General features: G+C 42.1%; 2 protein-coding genes across 4 annotated transcripts; one reads left to right on the top strand and one right to left on the bottom strand.

Moving 5' to 3' along the window:
- Window positions 1-408: 408 nt before the first annotated feature.
- dab2 (DAB adaptor protein 2) lies at window positions 409-9249 on the top strand. 3 transcript variants are annotated; one of them, XM_061067464.1, is made up of 15 exons: window positions 409-686; window positions 3018-3291; window positions 3392-3531; window positions 3868-3966; window positions 4054-4185; window positions 4623-4706; window positions 4973-4999; window positions 5086-5136; window positions 5243-5305; window positions 6417-7019; window positions 7545-7674; window positions 7767-8402; window positions 8508-8698; window positions 8796-8885; window positions 8971-9249. In XM_061067464.1, exons 2-14 carry the CDS (start codon window positions 3147-3149, stop codon window positions 8865-8867), a joined length of 2373 nt encoding a protein of 790 aa, XP_060923447.1. In that variant the 5' UTR covers window positions 409-686; window positions 3018-3146; the 3' UTR covers window positions 8868-8885; window positions 8971-9249. The 3 variants fall into 3 exon arrangements, with proteins under 3 accessions (XP_060923447.1, XP_060923461.1, XP_060923453.1); XM_061067470.1 differs by lacking the exon at window positions 409-686 and adding an exon at window positions 2230-2249; XM_061067478.1 differs by lacking the exon at window positions 6417-7019 and having other exon boundaries at window positions 412-686.
- A 4663-nt stretch (window positions 9250-13912) lies between these two features.
- On the bottom strand, window positions 13913-15618 carry LOC133002480 (BET1 homolog). Its single transcript, XM_061072347.1, has 4 exons — window positions 15600-15618; window positions 15344-15450; window positions 15199-15255; window positions 13913-14068 (listed from the first exon to the last, which is right to left on the bottom strand). The coding sequence occupies exons 1-4, from the start codon at window positions 15616-15618 to the stop codon at window positions 13913-13915; spliced, it is 339 nt and encodes a 112-aa protein (XP_060928330.1).
- Window positions 15619-16168: the final 550 nt, after the last annotated feature.

Raw genomic sequence — 16168 nt, forward strand, 5'->3', positions numbered from 1 at the left:
ATCGGCATTGTGGTGATAAATAATCAGTGAATTTTCATTTTTGGGTGAACCATCCCTGCAGGTCTAACATTCATTTTGCACAAGAACACCACTTCTTTACCTGGCCCATATCTCCAGTGACAAGTCCACAATTGGAAATCTTCCATCACCCAATCGAGTCATCCAAACCAAAGGAACAACTCCTGGCCACCAAAGAAAAATTCATTCTGTGGTGTGTTTGTGTGTGTGTGTGTGTGTGTGTGGTGTAATGGGTAGAGAACAGACCACTATTGTCAAAGAGTGTGCTGTATGTTTTTTGGGGGGAAATGTTCATGACCCACTTAAATTCTGCAGGACTGGTGATGTTTTCTTCCACGTGAAGAGACCGCCCCTCTCCCAGTGGAAATGTGCTGTGGACTGTGAGTTGGCTGTGTGCGTCAGGGAGGGAAGGGGTTAAGCCGGGCAGCTCTCAGCAGCAGTCTCTGCTTTCTGTCCGCTGCATTAAGCGGAAAACATCTGACTCCTGCTTCGGTTTTTCTTCCCGAAGCTGGCTTTCATTCTTTTTTTTTTTCTTGCTCACTTCGCACCGGGGGCCGCGGAGGCATCACGGGAAACCACACGCCAAAAAAAAAATCCAGCCACAAGCAGCGAGTCCCACAGACGGACAGCAGGATCCCACCATCCCTCCTCTGCGCGCATTCACACAGGTACCGTGTTTTCCACCCGTGCGTAAAGTTAAGATTCATTGGCGTTGCGCGTTCGAGATCCGCAGTGTGAACTCGCACGTAAGTTTGAGAAAGTTGAGTTTCAGCCTCGGAGCATCATTCCAACTTTATTCGCTGTTTCTGTCTCATTTGTGACTCAGCTCCTGGGTCTGCTCCTGCCTCCACTGCAGAAATAACAAACACTTTCCAGTGGGTTTGCCCTTTTGAAAATCACTGCTCTAGCAAAATAACGTTTTTCCCCTTCAAATCTATTCTACACTTGTGAGTTTTGAATGTGCATCTGATCTGATATTCCAGTTGTGTTCAGTGTGAAAGTGTTGGCATGCTCTCTGTCCACAGTGCAGGCCTGTGGTATTTCACCATCTCGTTCACTTGCAGACTGAGTCATTCCCTGATTTCCTCCAGATGTGCACTAGTTTACGTTTCCTGACGGCCCTGGATTGTGACATTTCTGCCTCTTGCTCTGCAGCCGTTCTGCTGACAAAGAAGAATTCACACTTGTTCCTGTAGCCTGAGGTTTCTTTCTTTTTTCTGACACTGGCTGGATGCTGTAAAACAAACAAACCTTAATGCTGGAGCTGGGACGGCCTCTTGTTAAAATGTAACCCTTTAACTAAAATCTGCAATGAAGTGCTGACGCTTTGCCATTTTTATTGGCCCTTTTCCCCCCAGTGAGTGGGACTCTGACACCACGGCGGTGACTGGACGGGTGCAGTCATGTGTCCTGACTGTGTAAATGGAGCATCAACAAGTGTTTAGGGTCCTGTTTTTTCACGCTTGCTTGCACTGCAAAAAAAAACAGCATCAGAGCCTGGCAGGGATTTAAATGTCAACATGGGGATGTTGCCCTGAGTTTACACTGCTTCTCTCCTTCACTTCTAAAACTGGTACCAGAAGATAAAATGAAGCTTTAATTGTTTTACAACTCGGCTGTACAGTAGCTCTTGTGATGCAATCCTCTTAAAAAGAACAATTAAAAAAGGTGATTTCTCGATTACAAGACACATTATCTCTTCAACCTTGGTTTTGAATTTACAGTTCCTGCATACTTGTATAACCCTAGTATGCAACCTGGCTGGGAAGCACTCGGTGCCCTGAAAGTTCACACGAGATATCTCATCCTGTTCAGCTCTCATTTCCTTTATAACTCAAATTAATGGCCTGCTGGATTCATCCATCATGAACAACCGCAGTGTTTTGGACAGTTGTTCTGTCTTTAGACGATAACAATCCAGAATTTGCCCGATCACACAGGTGCATTTGCACTTTTCTCATGATTCCACGTCGCCATTGTGTCCAGTACAATGAGAGCTCTTAGGCGTCTTGATAATTACAACATTATCAGTAAATGATCGTTCCCGAGGCTCCAATTTCTGTTTATAGTTAGCTGGGCATCACGGGATCTCCTGCTTTGCTAGCGTAAGATTAACCTCAGGTAATTGCTCAACCTTTGCCCACTGACAACCTTTGGTCTCGTCCCACACTACTCACAACCTCATTCCACCGGTAGTTGAGCCAGAGTAGCCGGTGGATGTGGTGCTAAAGGTATGTACGTCCCAGTATAGTGCACTGGTTGTGCAGAGCAGGACTCGTTTGTGGCTTGTTTTTCTCTGACTGAATTTGTGTGATTGTCAGCATTTTATGAAGTTTAATTTATGAAGTCAGCAAATGGTGATATTGAAATATCAATATTGTTGGTTTTATAGTAGCTGGGAAGAAGTAGGTGAATCTGTGACAGTGCCTTGACTTTCCTGCACATTCTTTGGTGGCGGTCACTTAAATTGATGATATTATTGTGGATGTGCAGATACATATGATTTAGCATGTTGCTTGTTCGAGCCACAGCTTTCACAGCTCACTGGATTTTTACGGGGTAATGCATCACATGATGTGGCAGCATGATTTGCAAAATGTGTTTTCCTTTGTTCATCCCTCGCATCTACAGTGATACTGACTTATTCCATGTAAGATAAATAAGAAGTTCAATGATGTGATTCATGTACATTTATGAGGAGGTTACGAGGTTGAACAACTTGCCCAGCTTGTATAAAGCTGGGTTAAAGTGTGGGTTTTCTGTGCTTGTGTCCGCATGAGGCCATGATGTTTTATTGGTCATGTGTTCTGTTATGCTTCTCCCTCTTAAAGATGTTTCTGTGGTTGTAAATGTTTACTGTGGATTATTAAAGGAATATGATTGTGAGAAAATAAGCTTCACATCACAAACAAAGTATATTAATTCTAGTTATTTACAGTCCAACACCAGGAATTATTGCGTATTAACCACTGTCCCCACTTCACTTTTTTCTCCTCCAGACAAATAAAAAAGAGAAGCATGTGTGGGTGTTGAAAGTCATCTGCTCCCTTTGACCTCGCTGCCCCTGAACGCCTGTCTGCTCTACCTCGCCTGACCGTCCACTCGTCCCGTGAGGCTCACTCCACGCCATGTCAACCGAGGTGGCGAACAGCGTGCCCGTCCCAGCCGATGCCGGCGCCACCTCCCCATACGCAGGCTCGGCCTCCGACACTCCGCCGGCCTCCCCTGCAACGGCCACATCCAAGGTCCCATTCAAGAGAGAGAAGAAGAAAGGTGAATGGTGAAAGAAAACATGCTCATGATCATACCTTCTTCTATTTTAAACTAAGATCTGACACAAATCCTACTTGTCTTGATTTTTTCTTTTTTACAGTTCCAGAGAAGACAGATGAGTACCTGCTGGGCAGGTTTCAAGGGGATGGCGTGAGGTACAAGGCCAAACTGATCGGCATTGATGACGTCCCAGAGGCTCGGGGAGACAAGATGTGCCAGGACTCCATGATGAAACTTAAGGTGCAGCCGGGGACCTGAGACATTAATCTACTAGCTTTAAGATTCTTAAGAGTTTGAGGAGAATGTTTATTTAAAGGTGGTGTCTGTGATGTTTTCAGTTAATCGTGACATCTGTTTGGAGGGTATCATAGTCAATTAGAAAAACATGCACACGTTCTACTGTTACCTGCATTTGACAAATTTGGCTGATTCAATTCCATGCCTGCTTTCCATAATTACACCATGTTTGCTGATGACGTGTGCTTCCTGCAGAGGGCGACACTGTGCAGGAACTTACTTCAAATCTTCTCATGCTTGGTTTGCTTATAAGTGTTTTGAAAAGCCTTTTTATTCCAGGGCATGGCAGTAGCTGCCCGGACCCAGGGTAAACACAAACAGAGGATCTGGGTCAACATTTCCATGTCGGGAATAAAGATCATTGATGAGAAGTCTGGGGTGAGTCTGACCGTTTCCCTCCACGTCTCTCATATCAAACACTGGAGATCTTTCAGTGCTAATTTATACTATAACCTCCTCACACAGGTGATTGAACAAGAGCACGTGGTGAACAAAATCTCCTTCATCGCCAGAGATGTGACGGACAACAGGGCGTTTGGATATGTGTGTGGCGCCGAGGGACAGCATCAGTTCTTCGCCATAAAGACTGGACAACAGGTAACACTCAGTGACAAACACACAGCCGGTAAACTCTGCTGACCTGGGACACTGCAACGCCCCTCTGACAGGACTCTTCTGATTATTATAAAAAAAGATCGGGGGAAGGAAGAAGGAAAATTTTGAGGAAATGCAAGAGGGGAAAGGGAAAAGGAAAAGGAAACAAAAGAGGGAAAAACAGCACTTACGCCTGTGCACACACTTAGGCACAAACACATAAATGAATTCGCAAAATGAAATTTCTAAAATAACCGACAAGTAATGTATTAAAATAATAACAGCCCACCAAAACAACAACAAAAAGTGAACGTATAATGTTGAACTGTTTTGAGAAGGACCATAGTTTCTCAAAATGAAAACAACAACACAATATCATGTATTCCCACTCTGTTACAGGCGTTTGACTCTGTGCTGTCTGTTATTTTCAACCCCAACAGGCAGAGCCGCTGGTGATTGATCTGAAAGATCTCTTCCAGGTCATCTTCAACGTCAGGAAGAAGGAGGCAGAGGCCTCACAGAAGGTGAGTGGCTCAGGAGCTTTCCACTTCAAACTGGAAAAAGTTGCTTTTTTTCTTTTTTCAAGAGTTGGACAGTGAGAACATTTTCTTTCTGAAAAGCTTTATGTGTTCATGTGGGAGGACTGACAGGAAACACTGTATATACCTCAACACTGCCTCTCTGTGCTCTCTCAGGGAATCACATCTTCCCATGAGACGACATGAATGACACATGGCTCAGGAAATTACGAAAATAAGTGCAATCATTAACAGTCTACTTCTGTTTACAGGGTGAAAATGGCACTGGGGTAGTTGAGGTAAGCACTTGGAAGCACTTGGTTTTCTTCAAATAGTTTCTCGCTCCCTTAATTCAACTTTCATTTTGTCTCTTGTTTTGTTTCAGAATGGAAATGATGCCTTGTTAAATATGGATAGTCAAGTAAAAACTACCCAAGTAAGAGTTCCTGCCCTGTTTTAAAGCCCAGCATGGAGTATCACTGTTATGGTGGTTTTATTAGCTGGATAAATACAGTATGTTTCTGTTTCTTTTTGACATCTAGCCAGTGGAGCAGCTTGACCTTTTTGGAGACATGTCAACCCCCCCAGACATCCAGGCTCCAAATGTAAGTGTGGAGCCATAGTGTCAAATGTCCCCTTTATCCACCACGTAGTGGAATTATACTTAGTCAGTGTTGTGTGGCTGTGTATTAACAGTTTTATACTTACCTTGTGTTCTTTTAACACATCTGAATCATTGCAATAGGCCTTTTATCCAGTGTTTTCTCTATAGCAAGAGTTTTTGGCAAGCAAAAAATAAGTGATAATATTGATACAGTAAGTTTAATGGTAGAACTCTGTTTTGCTACGTGCTCCACTAAATAACCTCAGCAGATCATTCTTGTGTGTGTGTCTGTGTGTGTAAACTCAATTCTTAAAAGATCTAAGTTTTGTGTTTAATATAATTTTTATGTATAAATTGTAAATTTTAGGATTAGGGCAAACAACTCTCTTAAGAATTGAGTTTATTCTTCATGTTTACCAATCTCATTGTTGTTCATCAAACCTTTTAAAGCTGCTACAAGTTGAATTGAAAGCTGTTTGCAGACATAAACTCTGGAGAAGGTCTGCCAAAAAGGGATCCGGACTTTCTCCAGTGTTTGTCTGAAAGCAGCTTAAAACTGAATATCTTTGTTAAATTTGGTGACCCCCTCAGGTCAATACTGGTACTGCTTTTGCAGCACTGTTGTGACAGCGCTCCTTGAATTTTAAAGGGAAAGTTCAGTTGTTAAATAGCATACCAGTTTCCTTTTTTGTAGAGGTGTTCAAATTACACCCATCCTTTAAGTATACTATTTACTTTAAATGTATTGGATTTGGCTGCAATGCTGTTTTGTGGACTCAAACCCTCCACCCACCCCTCTATTGGCATAGTGGTAGTTTTCATTTTTGGGTGAACTATCCCTTTAAGGTCAAGTTGCTATTGCTGACTACCTTGCTGTTTTTCGACAGTATTCGGTCACTTCATTTTCCAAGTTGGAAGAAAGTAAATTACATTCCATCAATTTCAATTTAAAACTTACATGAAATATTCAGGTAGCAGGTTTAAATCTCCATATCCTCTCACACCATTTGATTCGCTTTTCATTGTGTTAACACATATGTTTACCTTCTTTTTGCAGACATGATTTATAAATCCTTTTTTTTCTCTCCCACTGTCCCTCACTTGTTAACCAGGACTCAAATGATATTCTCTTGCTGGACTTTTCCGCTGAAGTTGACAGCAATCAGAATTGCATAAAGGGAAGCTCCTTTGTAACGTCCTATGATCCTGACCGTGGGCTGTCTTCCCAGACAGAGAATCCCTTTTCCTCCACATTTGGTTATTTCCCAGCTCCAGTCAGTGACCCTTTCAAAGACGACCCCCTCTCTAAATCACCTGATAATCCCCAGGTCTTCCTCTCCAGCGGTCACCTAAACGGCACTGCTGGCGGCACTAGTCAGACAATTATTAATGGTCCTACAAATGGAAACTCTGAACACCTTAGTCAGCAGATGAATGGGTTAACCAGCAAGAATATGATCCTTGCTCTCAGTAACGGACAGTGGCCACTGGGGGGCAAAATATCTCAAGGCAGCACTACTACCATGATGGACGGAAATGACTCTGGAGTCCTCTCGACCAAAAACCCCTTTTTTGACTCATCTTCGAACACTTTGCCCGTCACTAATGGCGTTACTCCTCACCCGCAACCCCCTGTGACTCATAGCAAGGACTCAGTTGTCATAAGCCCCCCTCCGCAGAGCTCTAAGGCCGGACGAGGTCGACGGAGTGGAAAGGTGAAATTTCATAGATGAAGTATAGCTGCATGTGCGATGCCTGAAAATGGAGTGTCTGTACGTATTTTTTTTTTTTCAAGCGAACAATAATAATAGTTGCTAACATCTCTCACTGAGCATTTGGGTGATGCACTGGTGTCAGACAGGGCGTGTTATGCTGGAGAATGCATTGGCAAGGCCTGTAATTTGGACCTGCGGTTAGGGGCCTCGTTGTTTGGATCCGTTCTGTCTTCATGCATGCTCAGGTGGTCACGTGCTTCTCTAACTGGCTTTGGTGAATGACACTTTAACTTTGAATCAACTTCTCTCTGTTTCCTCTGCTCACAATCCCTTTTCTAACATTCATGCTACAGTGAAAAAAACACTGGTGAGTGAAGAAGCATGCATTTGTATCAGTTTTCAGGTAGATAGTATCTATTTCTGACATATACATATTTATAGTAAAGTATTTGTTACTGTGGTTTATGAGTAACCATGTACATTTGCCATGTTGCTTCATATTTGTGTTGTATTTTATGGGACTAGTCTGCATCCAGTGACCTGTTTGGAGCAGAGCTGTTTGCTGCTCCTGCTCCATCTGAGGGTTCATCTGCCCCAAGTGACTTTTTCAGCAGTGCACCTGCCAACTCCGCTCCCTCCTCCTTAGCTGCCCTGGGTAACACACAAGAGGACAACTTATGCAAATGTTTTTCCCAGGCTATATTTTTTTCCCTCGTAATTTCTATATTCGGTTCTTTCCTCATTCAGGGAATCTTCATCTAAGTCCTCCAGCTACCACAAGCATCCCTGCTTCAGGCATGTGGGGAGCCCCCACTACAGCGCCCTCCATGTTCCCAATGCCAGGAATGACCGCTCCAGGCCCTCTGCCTAACTTCCCACAGCCGTCGGCCTTCGGAGGTCTACCCATACCACCCACAGCCTGGGGCCAGCCAGTGCCATCCCAGTTTGGCGTCCCGCCCCACGCCTGGGGCCAGCCTCCACCACTTGGCCAACTCGGAGCTCCAGGTTGGGGTCAGCCTGCAATGACCAATCCTTTCCACGCAGGCCAGTTCTCTGCGATGGGCGAGCAGCAAGGTCCGTCGCGCCCCCCTCCCAGGCCACCGGTAAAAGAGGCTCCAAAGGTACAGAACAGCGCCTTCACAGCTCTGGACCCTCTCGGAGAAAAAGAGAAGAAGTGTGGAAAGGACATGTTCAAGGACTTCCAGATTGCCAAGCCTCCAGCCATCCCAGCGAGGAAAGGGGAGCTCGGGACCAACTCTGCTCCGGCCCCCATCAGCAGTGAGCCAGGGTCTTTCGATCAGTACTTTTCCAATAAAGTGGGCCTGGCTCAGGATGTTGCAGATCATGATGACTTTGATATCCATCAAATGTCAGCAATTAATGGTAAACCAGTGGCATAATACATGGAGATCAACTTTACGAATTGGTGTTTGAATGACCCTGAGATTTGTCTCTAATCTTGTCCTCTGTTGTATTGTGTTTGCTCAGATGTCCCCAAGCCTGCTCCTGCTCCTGCTGCAGCTCCAAGCTTTAACGCTGGACTCCTCGATGCCTTCTCCTCTGCCTCCATCTCAAATAACTCTGCACCAGCCCAGGGACAAGGCCTTAATCAGGACATGTTCGATGAAGCATTTGGGTCTCCAAACTCGAGTCTGTTCGGGGGGCCGCCTGTAACTTTGGTACGGAGATATACACCTAGAAACATATTTACACAATAACAAGCAGCCTGCAGTAATTATGTTTTCATGTGTCATGTTTTACTTCATCTTACAACAGACTGCCACTGTTGGTCAGACATCTGGTTCAACAGCTGCTTTCGGGGATCCCTTTGGAAACCCCTTTGCTTGACCACAACTTTATTCCCAGGTAAGTGTTTTCTTAACTTCTTATCTCACTTTGTCTGCTTTAGTTGCTGACAATTTTTTAAAGTTTTCTTTTTTTTTTCTTACAGAGGATTAAATGGAAAATGGAGATCTTCACGTCCCACCTTTAGGACAATCAGCCCGAGACAATGCCCGAGACAATCCAACAAACTCTTTTCCCTGATGTTTTATTTCTGTCCAATCAGTAGTGCCCTTATTTTTGAAGACCACTGATCTGAGAAGTAAATGTTGTGTCATGATCTGCTGAAGATAGAAACAAGGTGTGTGTGTGTGTATGTGTGAATATGTCAAAAGAGGCTCACTGCTGAAGCTGTGTGTATTAAAGAAATAAAATAATTCAACCATGATGCTGCAAAGTGGTGACAACTTCATTGTCTTCCTCAGATTCAGGAAGTGACTCAGCCGTTAATTGCTGTCCAATTGGGCTTCAGCTATCAGGCAGATAAACTATTTAAGGGGGAAAAAAAATTACGTCCCTACATGACATTTTTTTTACGCCCCTACATGGTATCAGCAAGTGTAATGTAAGTGATAGGGTAAAACAATTAGCAAAATTTGATACCTTTTTATTAAAATTAACTGCAGAAATGTGTCAAACACATTTACATTTATATATAATTGAAATGAGGACCTGGAATGAGCTGAATACATGGAACTTGGCATGATTAGTGGAAATTATGTGTGTTAGGTTCCCAGAAATATTAGATCAATTGGTCAGATGGTGGTGCTGTAAATAAGGATCCAACATTTTATTTTTTTTAATGGCTATGCCCCTCTCCCTCTGTCTGGTTGACTTGACACATGATCCAGCTCAATGTTAACATTGGTGCGCACAGACGTATCAGTAATTTGCAGGAATTGGAATCGATCTGAAAAATACAATTTAAACCAGTATCGGGCGGTTCCTTTGATGCTAAATAATGCCCTTTGTTGTGTCCTTTGTGGTCCTTTTGTTAGATGTTTTATATAGACATTGCTGATGAAGAATTAGAATGTCCGTGTTACAATGTGAACAACAGTTCACATGTTTGACAGAAGATGGCAAGACCCTCACCAACCAAACTCCCGACATTAGATGATGAGGAGGTGGAGGGAGTGCGCCATGCACTCCAGATCGCCAGCGTAAGTTATTGATACTGAATAAGCCATGACACTGAAAATATAACCGTTATCTGATGTGACTGTGGATAGGTATTTGTTTAGTAATGGTTTATTAAATTGTGGCACATTCAAGCGAAAAACTGTTTTCTCTTTGTAGTATGCATGTATGGATGAAGCCCTCGGCCGGCAAGAGCTATATACGCTTATCAATGAGGCGCACAGCCAGGCGATAGCTTGCCTGATAAAAAATGAGCGGCTCAGGAGGGCTGCTATGCATCAAGCTGCGTTCTTTAAGGCGCAGCTTGCTGTAATGGAGGGCCGCCTCAAGGATGCCCTTCTGCATGTGGATGTGCTGGAGGCCTGTGCCGCTTTCATCAATGATGGTAAGTGTCTTGATATGCTTTGTGTCACGTCAAGGATAAGATTGCATTGTATATGATGTTTATCTTGTTAATTTATTGTGGGTGTGTGTTTTGGTTTCACTGCAGTATAGCAGGTTCAAGCCTTTTTTAAATCCACCACACTGAACTGGTACCGTTGGATGGAGTTTCCAACTAGTTTTGTCTTTTAAAATATTGAAGAATTTGACTTTGAAATCTCCTTCATTAACTTTGTGAGTCATGTAAACATTAAATGGTTATTTCTTTTTAAACAGATCATTATTGTGACAAAAAAATAGTGTCAAATATAATGAATGTTATCTTTTTTCATTTGTGCAGGTGTGATGGAGGACACAGGAGAAGGAGGAAAAGGCAGAGAAGGAGGAGACCATAGTCTTTAAAATAAATATTAAAATATTCATGTGTTTCGTGTGATTTTTGTTTTAGTACTCTGTTAAGGGTTATTTTGCTTTGATGTGTTTATTTCTCATTTTAATATTGTAAGTTATTTGTATGCAAGGGTGGAAGAGATGGTCTACACTACACATATAATATGGATTTCTTCTTAATGTAGTATTTTGTCCCAGAATGTGATAGACAAATCACCATTTTGGTACATGATATGTTGAATTAGTTTAGTTTTCTTCACTTCCATCAAATTAACATTTTAGGTGGACTTTTTAGGAGGAAACCCGAAACATATTCAATGTCAATATACAGAGCAGGGATTGAGAATGAGTTTCTGTAACAGTTGCTCTTAATTTTAAAGAATGGCTGACTTATTGTAGGAAATGTTTGTCTTTATGACATTTTTTTATTCCAAACCATTTCAATTTATGCAGTCTCTTATCCATCGCCAAAGGGGTGTTGTCATAACTCTGCTGTGCATTGTCTTATCACCACCAAACTTCTGTCTAATGATCAGTCCAAGCCTGAAGAGCTCCATGTGTCAATATGTCCTCAGTGTCATAGCAATTGACACAAAATTGCTTCCGCTACATCAGAGCCCCTACTTGAACAGCTCTATTAGTCTGTATGTAATAATAGTGATGGCGCCACCTACTGGCAACAGGAAGTAAGCTTTGTTTAACAACTATCATTCAATTTACATAAAATTGTCACCGTGTGATCTGCAATTGATAGCGTGGACCGTGAACCACAATTAGTACGCAAGGATCGACGTCGCGTGACGGACACGGGAAGTGAAGCGTTATCCTTGCTGCAGTGCGCAAAACTCCTGCAACGTGGAGACGTGCGCATGGTCATTGATTGCTCTCCACACTAACCGCAACAGGCTTCAAAATGCATGTGCTCAGGCCTGTTAGTGCTACAACGTATTCTTAGTTCAAAATCAGTCCGTTCACTGCGTCTCGCCCTGGTTAGAACCGACTTCGTCTCTTTGTTCAACTTGTGCTGATGTTTCCTGCTGATTGTTTTCTGTGCAGCCGGGGGTAACGCCTGTCAGCATCACTCTGCACTACGTAATGTAAATAACGTATTCTGACTGGGGCGCCGTGCATGTAACGTTTCTGACGTCACAAGCACAGTCAAAATACACCAGTTTATTTCCTTTAGTATTCTACAACGTTAGCACTTTTATGAACAATAGTTATTATTAGTGACACAGCAAAGGTTGTGGTTGATGAAATAATCCACAGTTCTGTTACTGTAAGGGGTTTGACGCAGTATCTTCTCCAGTTACATTAGGTGTCATCAAGGGAGTAGGTTTGATTTGGACATTGGTGGGGTCCGTGGGATATGAAAGTGCTTCCTAAAGTTGATAGGTTTTTTTTGTATTCGCAATGATAATTGAAAAAAAAATCAATAAATCGGCTTAATTAACATGTTTATAATGCATATCTGAATATCAAAAGAGAATATGCATTCTGTAATGTTATAGGTTAAAGCAACTAATGAAAGAAAATGAGTCAACTTAGAAGAGTTTTCAACTTTACTCTGGTGCAACTGTAAACAACATCAACAACATTGTAAATAAATATTTTTGAAATAATACAACAACAGGTGTATCACTAAATGTACAGGTCAGTATAATTTCCTGCTGGGCATTTCTTCCTCCAGTGCCCATGAGCCAGCTGCAGGGTCATCAGCCAGGAATCGCTAATACTAACATATACACAGATTAGTGTCCATTGTGCTCTTCCTATTTGAAAGAACCAAACACATGCCTACGTCTTTCTGTAACAGAAATGAACTGCTGATAGATTTCTTTAAGGTCAATGTTGTCCAGTGTCTCCTGATGGACATGGCACACTGCAAGATTGTTCAATCTGACTTGAGTCATGGTGGTTCTCAGCCATGTTTTAAACCTCCTGAGAGCACTGAAACTTCTTTCAGCCTCAGCTGATGCAACTGGTATGACTAAAAGCAGCCTGATAAGGGACTCAACCTGATCAAACAGACCTCTCACTTCAACTGTCAATCCTCTCATTATTTCTGCCACTTCAACACTAGATTTGACAGTGTATTTGGACCTAAACATGGCTAGTTGGACCTTTAGTATGTCCCTGTTCAGCTCTGGGTACTGATCTACAATGTCATTCACTTATATTCAGTATTGTTATGGCTCTAAAATATATAACCTTTTAATTAACTTACACGTTGACTTCTAAAGAAGTCTCTTATGTCCAGTTTTCGTTTCTTCGACATCCTACACACACACACACGCACACATGCACGCACAGCGCGCGCACGCACAAGCATAAAACACACACAAATATAAGTGTTACTGCAAATGACATCACTGATATTAAAATCCGTCTCGCTGACGTGACCGAAGGCAGAACTTACACTCGCAGATGCAGATATTAGCTATGCACTGAGGCGTCCTGTTGCTTCTCCTGTCTGGGACTAGCAAATTGCCGGTAGCTTTTTTTTTTTTTAAACAAGCAGATGGAGTGACAGCGGGGACGGCCAATCAGGTTGAATATAGGTTTGCGGGAAACCGCTACAGCCAATCAAAGCGCGATAGTTGTTTAGAGGCGGGACTTCTAGCAGAGACTGATTTTTAACCCTTTGTGTACTATAATTATTGCCTAAACAATACGGACAGCGGGTGTATTATTGGTAGGGACTACACAGTAGAGGCTGGATTTTGGTAGGGTCGGGACCCTACCGTCCCTATATAATCCTACGCCCTTGGGTGTCATGTTTTCTCATCTTCTCACTTTAGGTAAATTGGGCTGTTGTCAAGGACGTACAAATACTGGTATCATCCACTTATTGCGTACGTGATACATGTGATCCTTAATCACCTCAGACTGTTTCACCTTCCTAAACTGGTTTTACTGTTTAAGACATTAAATAGCATTGGTCCTTTCTTGGCTCTATTTTGGGGTCTTTGTATTAAATGCTCACAGACACTGGCCCCCTGTAAAGCTGAACACTTTATTTTAAACCCCTGCCTGTCATCATCATCATCATCATTATGCTTGTCTTGTTTTGAGACGCAACAGGGACTGCGGGAGGAGGGAGATGTGGGCAAAGGGACAACTCTAGGAGGGTCCTCCGATCACCTCAGCTTGATGAGGGAGTACAGGACGAAGAAAACAAAGAAGCAGAAGAGCAGAATGTAGCACAGCGGCTTGGTCTGACTGCGTCTGGACAGCTGCTTCACTCTTCTGATGGTTGCACCGAGCAGGCCCCCGGTTGAGTCAAAGTCTGAGTCCTAGTGTGGGAAAGAGAGACAAGTAAAAGTCCCAAGTCCGGAAAAGGATCATGATAATGATCCAGGTGTTATTATGTAACAGGCAGCTCAGGAGACAGCGGATCGGCCACTAACAAGTAGGTCGGTGGGTCAATCCCTGGGTCCTCTAGTCTACAAAACATGGAACCCTAAATTCCTCCTGATGTCACTGCTCCATAAGTCTGACTGAATAGTGAATCATATTTAAGTGCAGCGTCAGTGTGTGTTTGTGAATGAGTAAATGTGACTAGAAAAAGTTCTTAATAAATACAGTCCACTTTCGATTCAGATACTACAATGGTGATATGTAACCAATGTTTTTACTCAAGAACAGTAACTTTAATTTAGTTTAGTTTATTTCACAAAAAATGTATACATAATAGGAAGTGTTTAAAATATGTGTGGGGTTTGGAAGAAACCAGTGATGGCTTAGACGGAAACCACACCCAAATATAACAAGGAAATGAAATACAAAACTTACAAAATATCCAGGTTGTATAAAGGCACAAATAGAGTAATTTTCTGATGCTATTTTATACTAACTATACTCTACTTCATTTCAGATAAAAGCTATTTACTTTCTGGATTCATACATTTAATAACAGCTTTGGTAAGTAGTTTTTTTGTATTTTATTATGCAAATCAGCCAATGATAATATAGATTAAACTACACAACACCATAAAAGATTCACTTCCTTTATATTTGAAAATAAGCATATTTCTGTTCAAAAGAGGGTGTGTTCTAAAACGAGTATAGTAATAAAATACAAAAGATAAAATCTTTTACTTTTAATTCATGTAATTTACTAACTGTATTTACTATACTCTGCTACATTGCATATAGAAGTAATGTACTTTCTGAACTCTACCACATTTAATAACAGCGCTGGTAAGGAGTTATTTGCATTTTGGGGATTTTGAGACACTAAATATTACATTAAATAAATTACACAATATCATATCTGTACGTTTGATTTCAAACTGTAGATTTTAAGTTTTAAGTAAAGTATTATTAGGTATTATTACACTGTGTAGGACTGGTTTTAATCCAAGTATCTGAATGTGTGTTATTTGCTGTTGATATTTAGTTTCAGTATTGAAGTCAAACTCACCATCTCGTCAAGCATTTTATTCTGGTATTTGACTTCCGTTCCGAGGTTGATAGACAGCTGTGGAAACCAGTATCAACACGTTTATGTTACAAACACACAGACTCGTGTCCCCAGCAGCTGATTCGTGTCATCAGGAGAAACTTACACTTTTCAGCGCGTTGACTTTGGCTCCCAGTCCCTCCTGCAGATGTTTATTCTCCTCCTCGTGAACACTGTACCCGCTGGCGACATAATCCCTGGGGCCTCCTTCACCTTCACCGGACACAACCACAGTTAACACAGCGTCACTGTTACTGTCTCAATACCACGACATCCCGCTAACACATGGCATCACAACACCGTCTGGCATTAGCAAACAAGTGTTAGCTTAAGAAACTGAAACGTAGAGGTTTGTTTTTCACCCAGATTGGGACGTCTCATCCTGACCCGCTACAGGAAACACGGTCCGCTGTGTTCGATCCCTCACAGGTATCTGTCAGATAACCGGTCTCAGGTTCACTGATGTATCCGATAGGGGGGGGGGGGGGACTTATTTGTTTGTTATGAAAAGAAACATGTCCTTATCTATTTTGCGCTGTGATTATAAACCATGATTTCTGTGTAGATGTCATAACTGAGGGGCTTTTCCTTAGATGGCGCTGTTGAGTCATTTTGCCACGCCCATTTCAAATTGCTCCAGAATTCAAATACCTTTAGGGTGCTATCAGGACATACAAGACTGAAAGATCTGTTCAGGTCAAAGCACTGTCTTGTTTCTCTTCAGATCGTATAAATCTTTCACATTTGCAACAGTCTAAGACATCAAAGGAATCTATGAAACAATGACATTAAGCAAATTGACAGAATCCTTTGATCAATGACTCCTTTGAAGTATTGTTGAGTGAAATAGTAACTCACAAACAATATTTATATTATGCAGTGTATTCACCTGAACAACTAATCTTAGCAGGAAACTAAATTGAGGAAAAGA

This window comes from Limanda limanda, chromosome 1 (assembly GCF_963576545.1).
Source record: "Limanda limanda chromosome 1, fLimLim1.1, whole genome shotgun sequence".
In the NCBI taxonomy this organism is placed as follows: Eukaryota; Metazoa; Chordata; class Actinopteri; order Pleuronectiformes; family Pleuronectidae; genus Limanda; species Limanda limanda.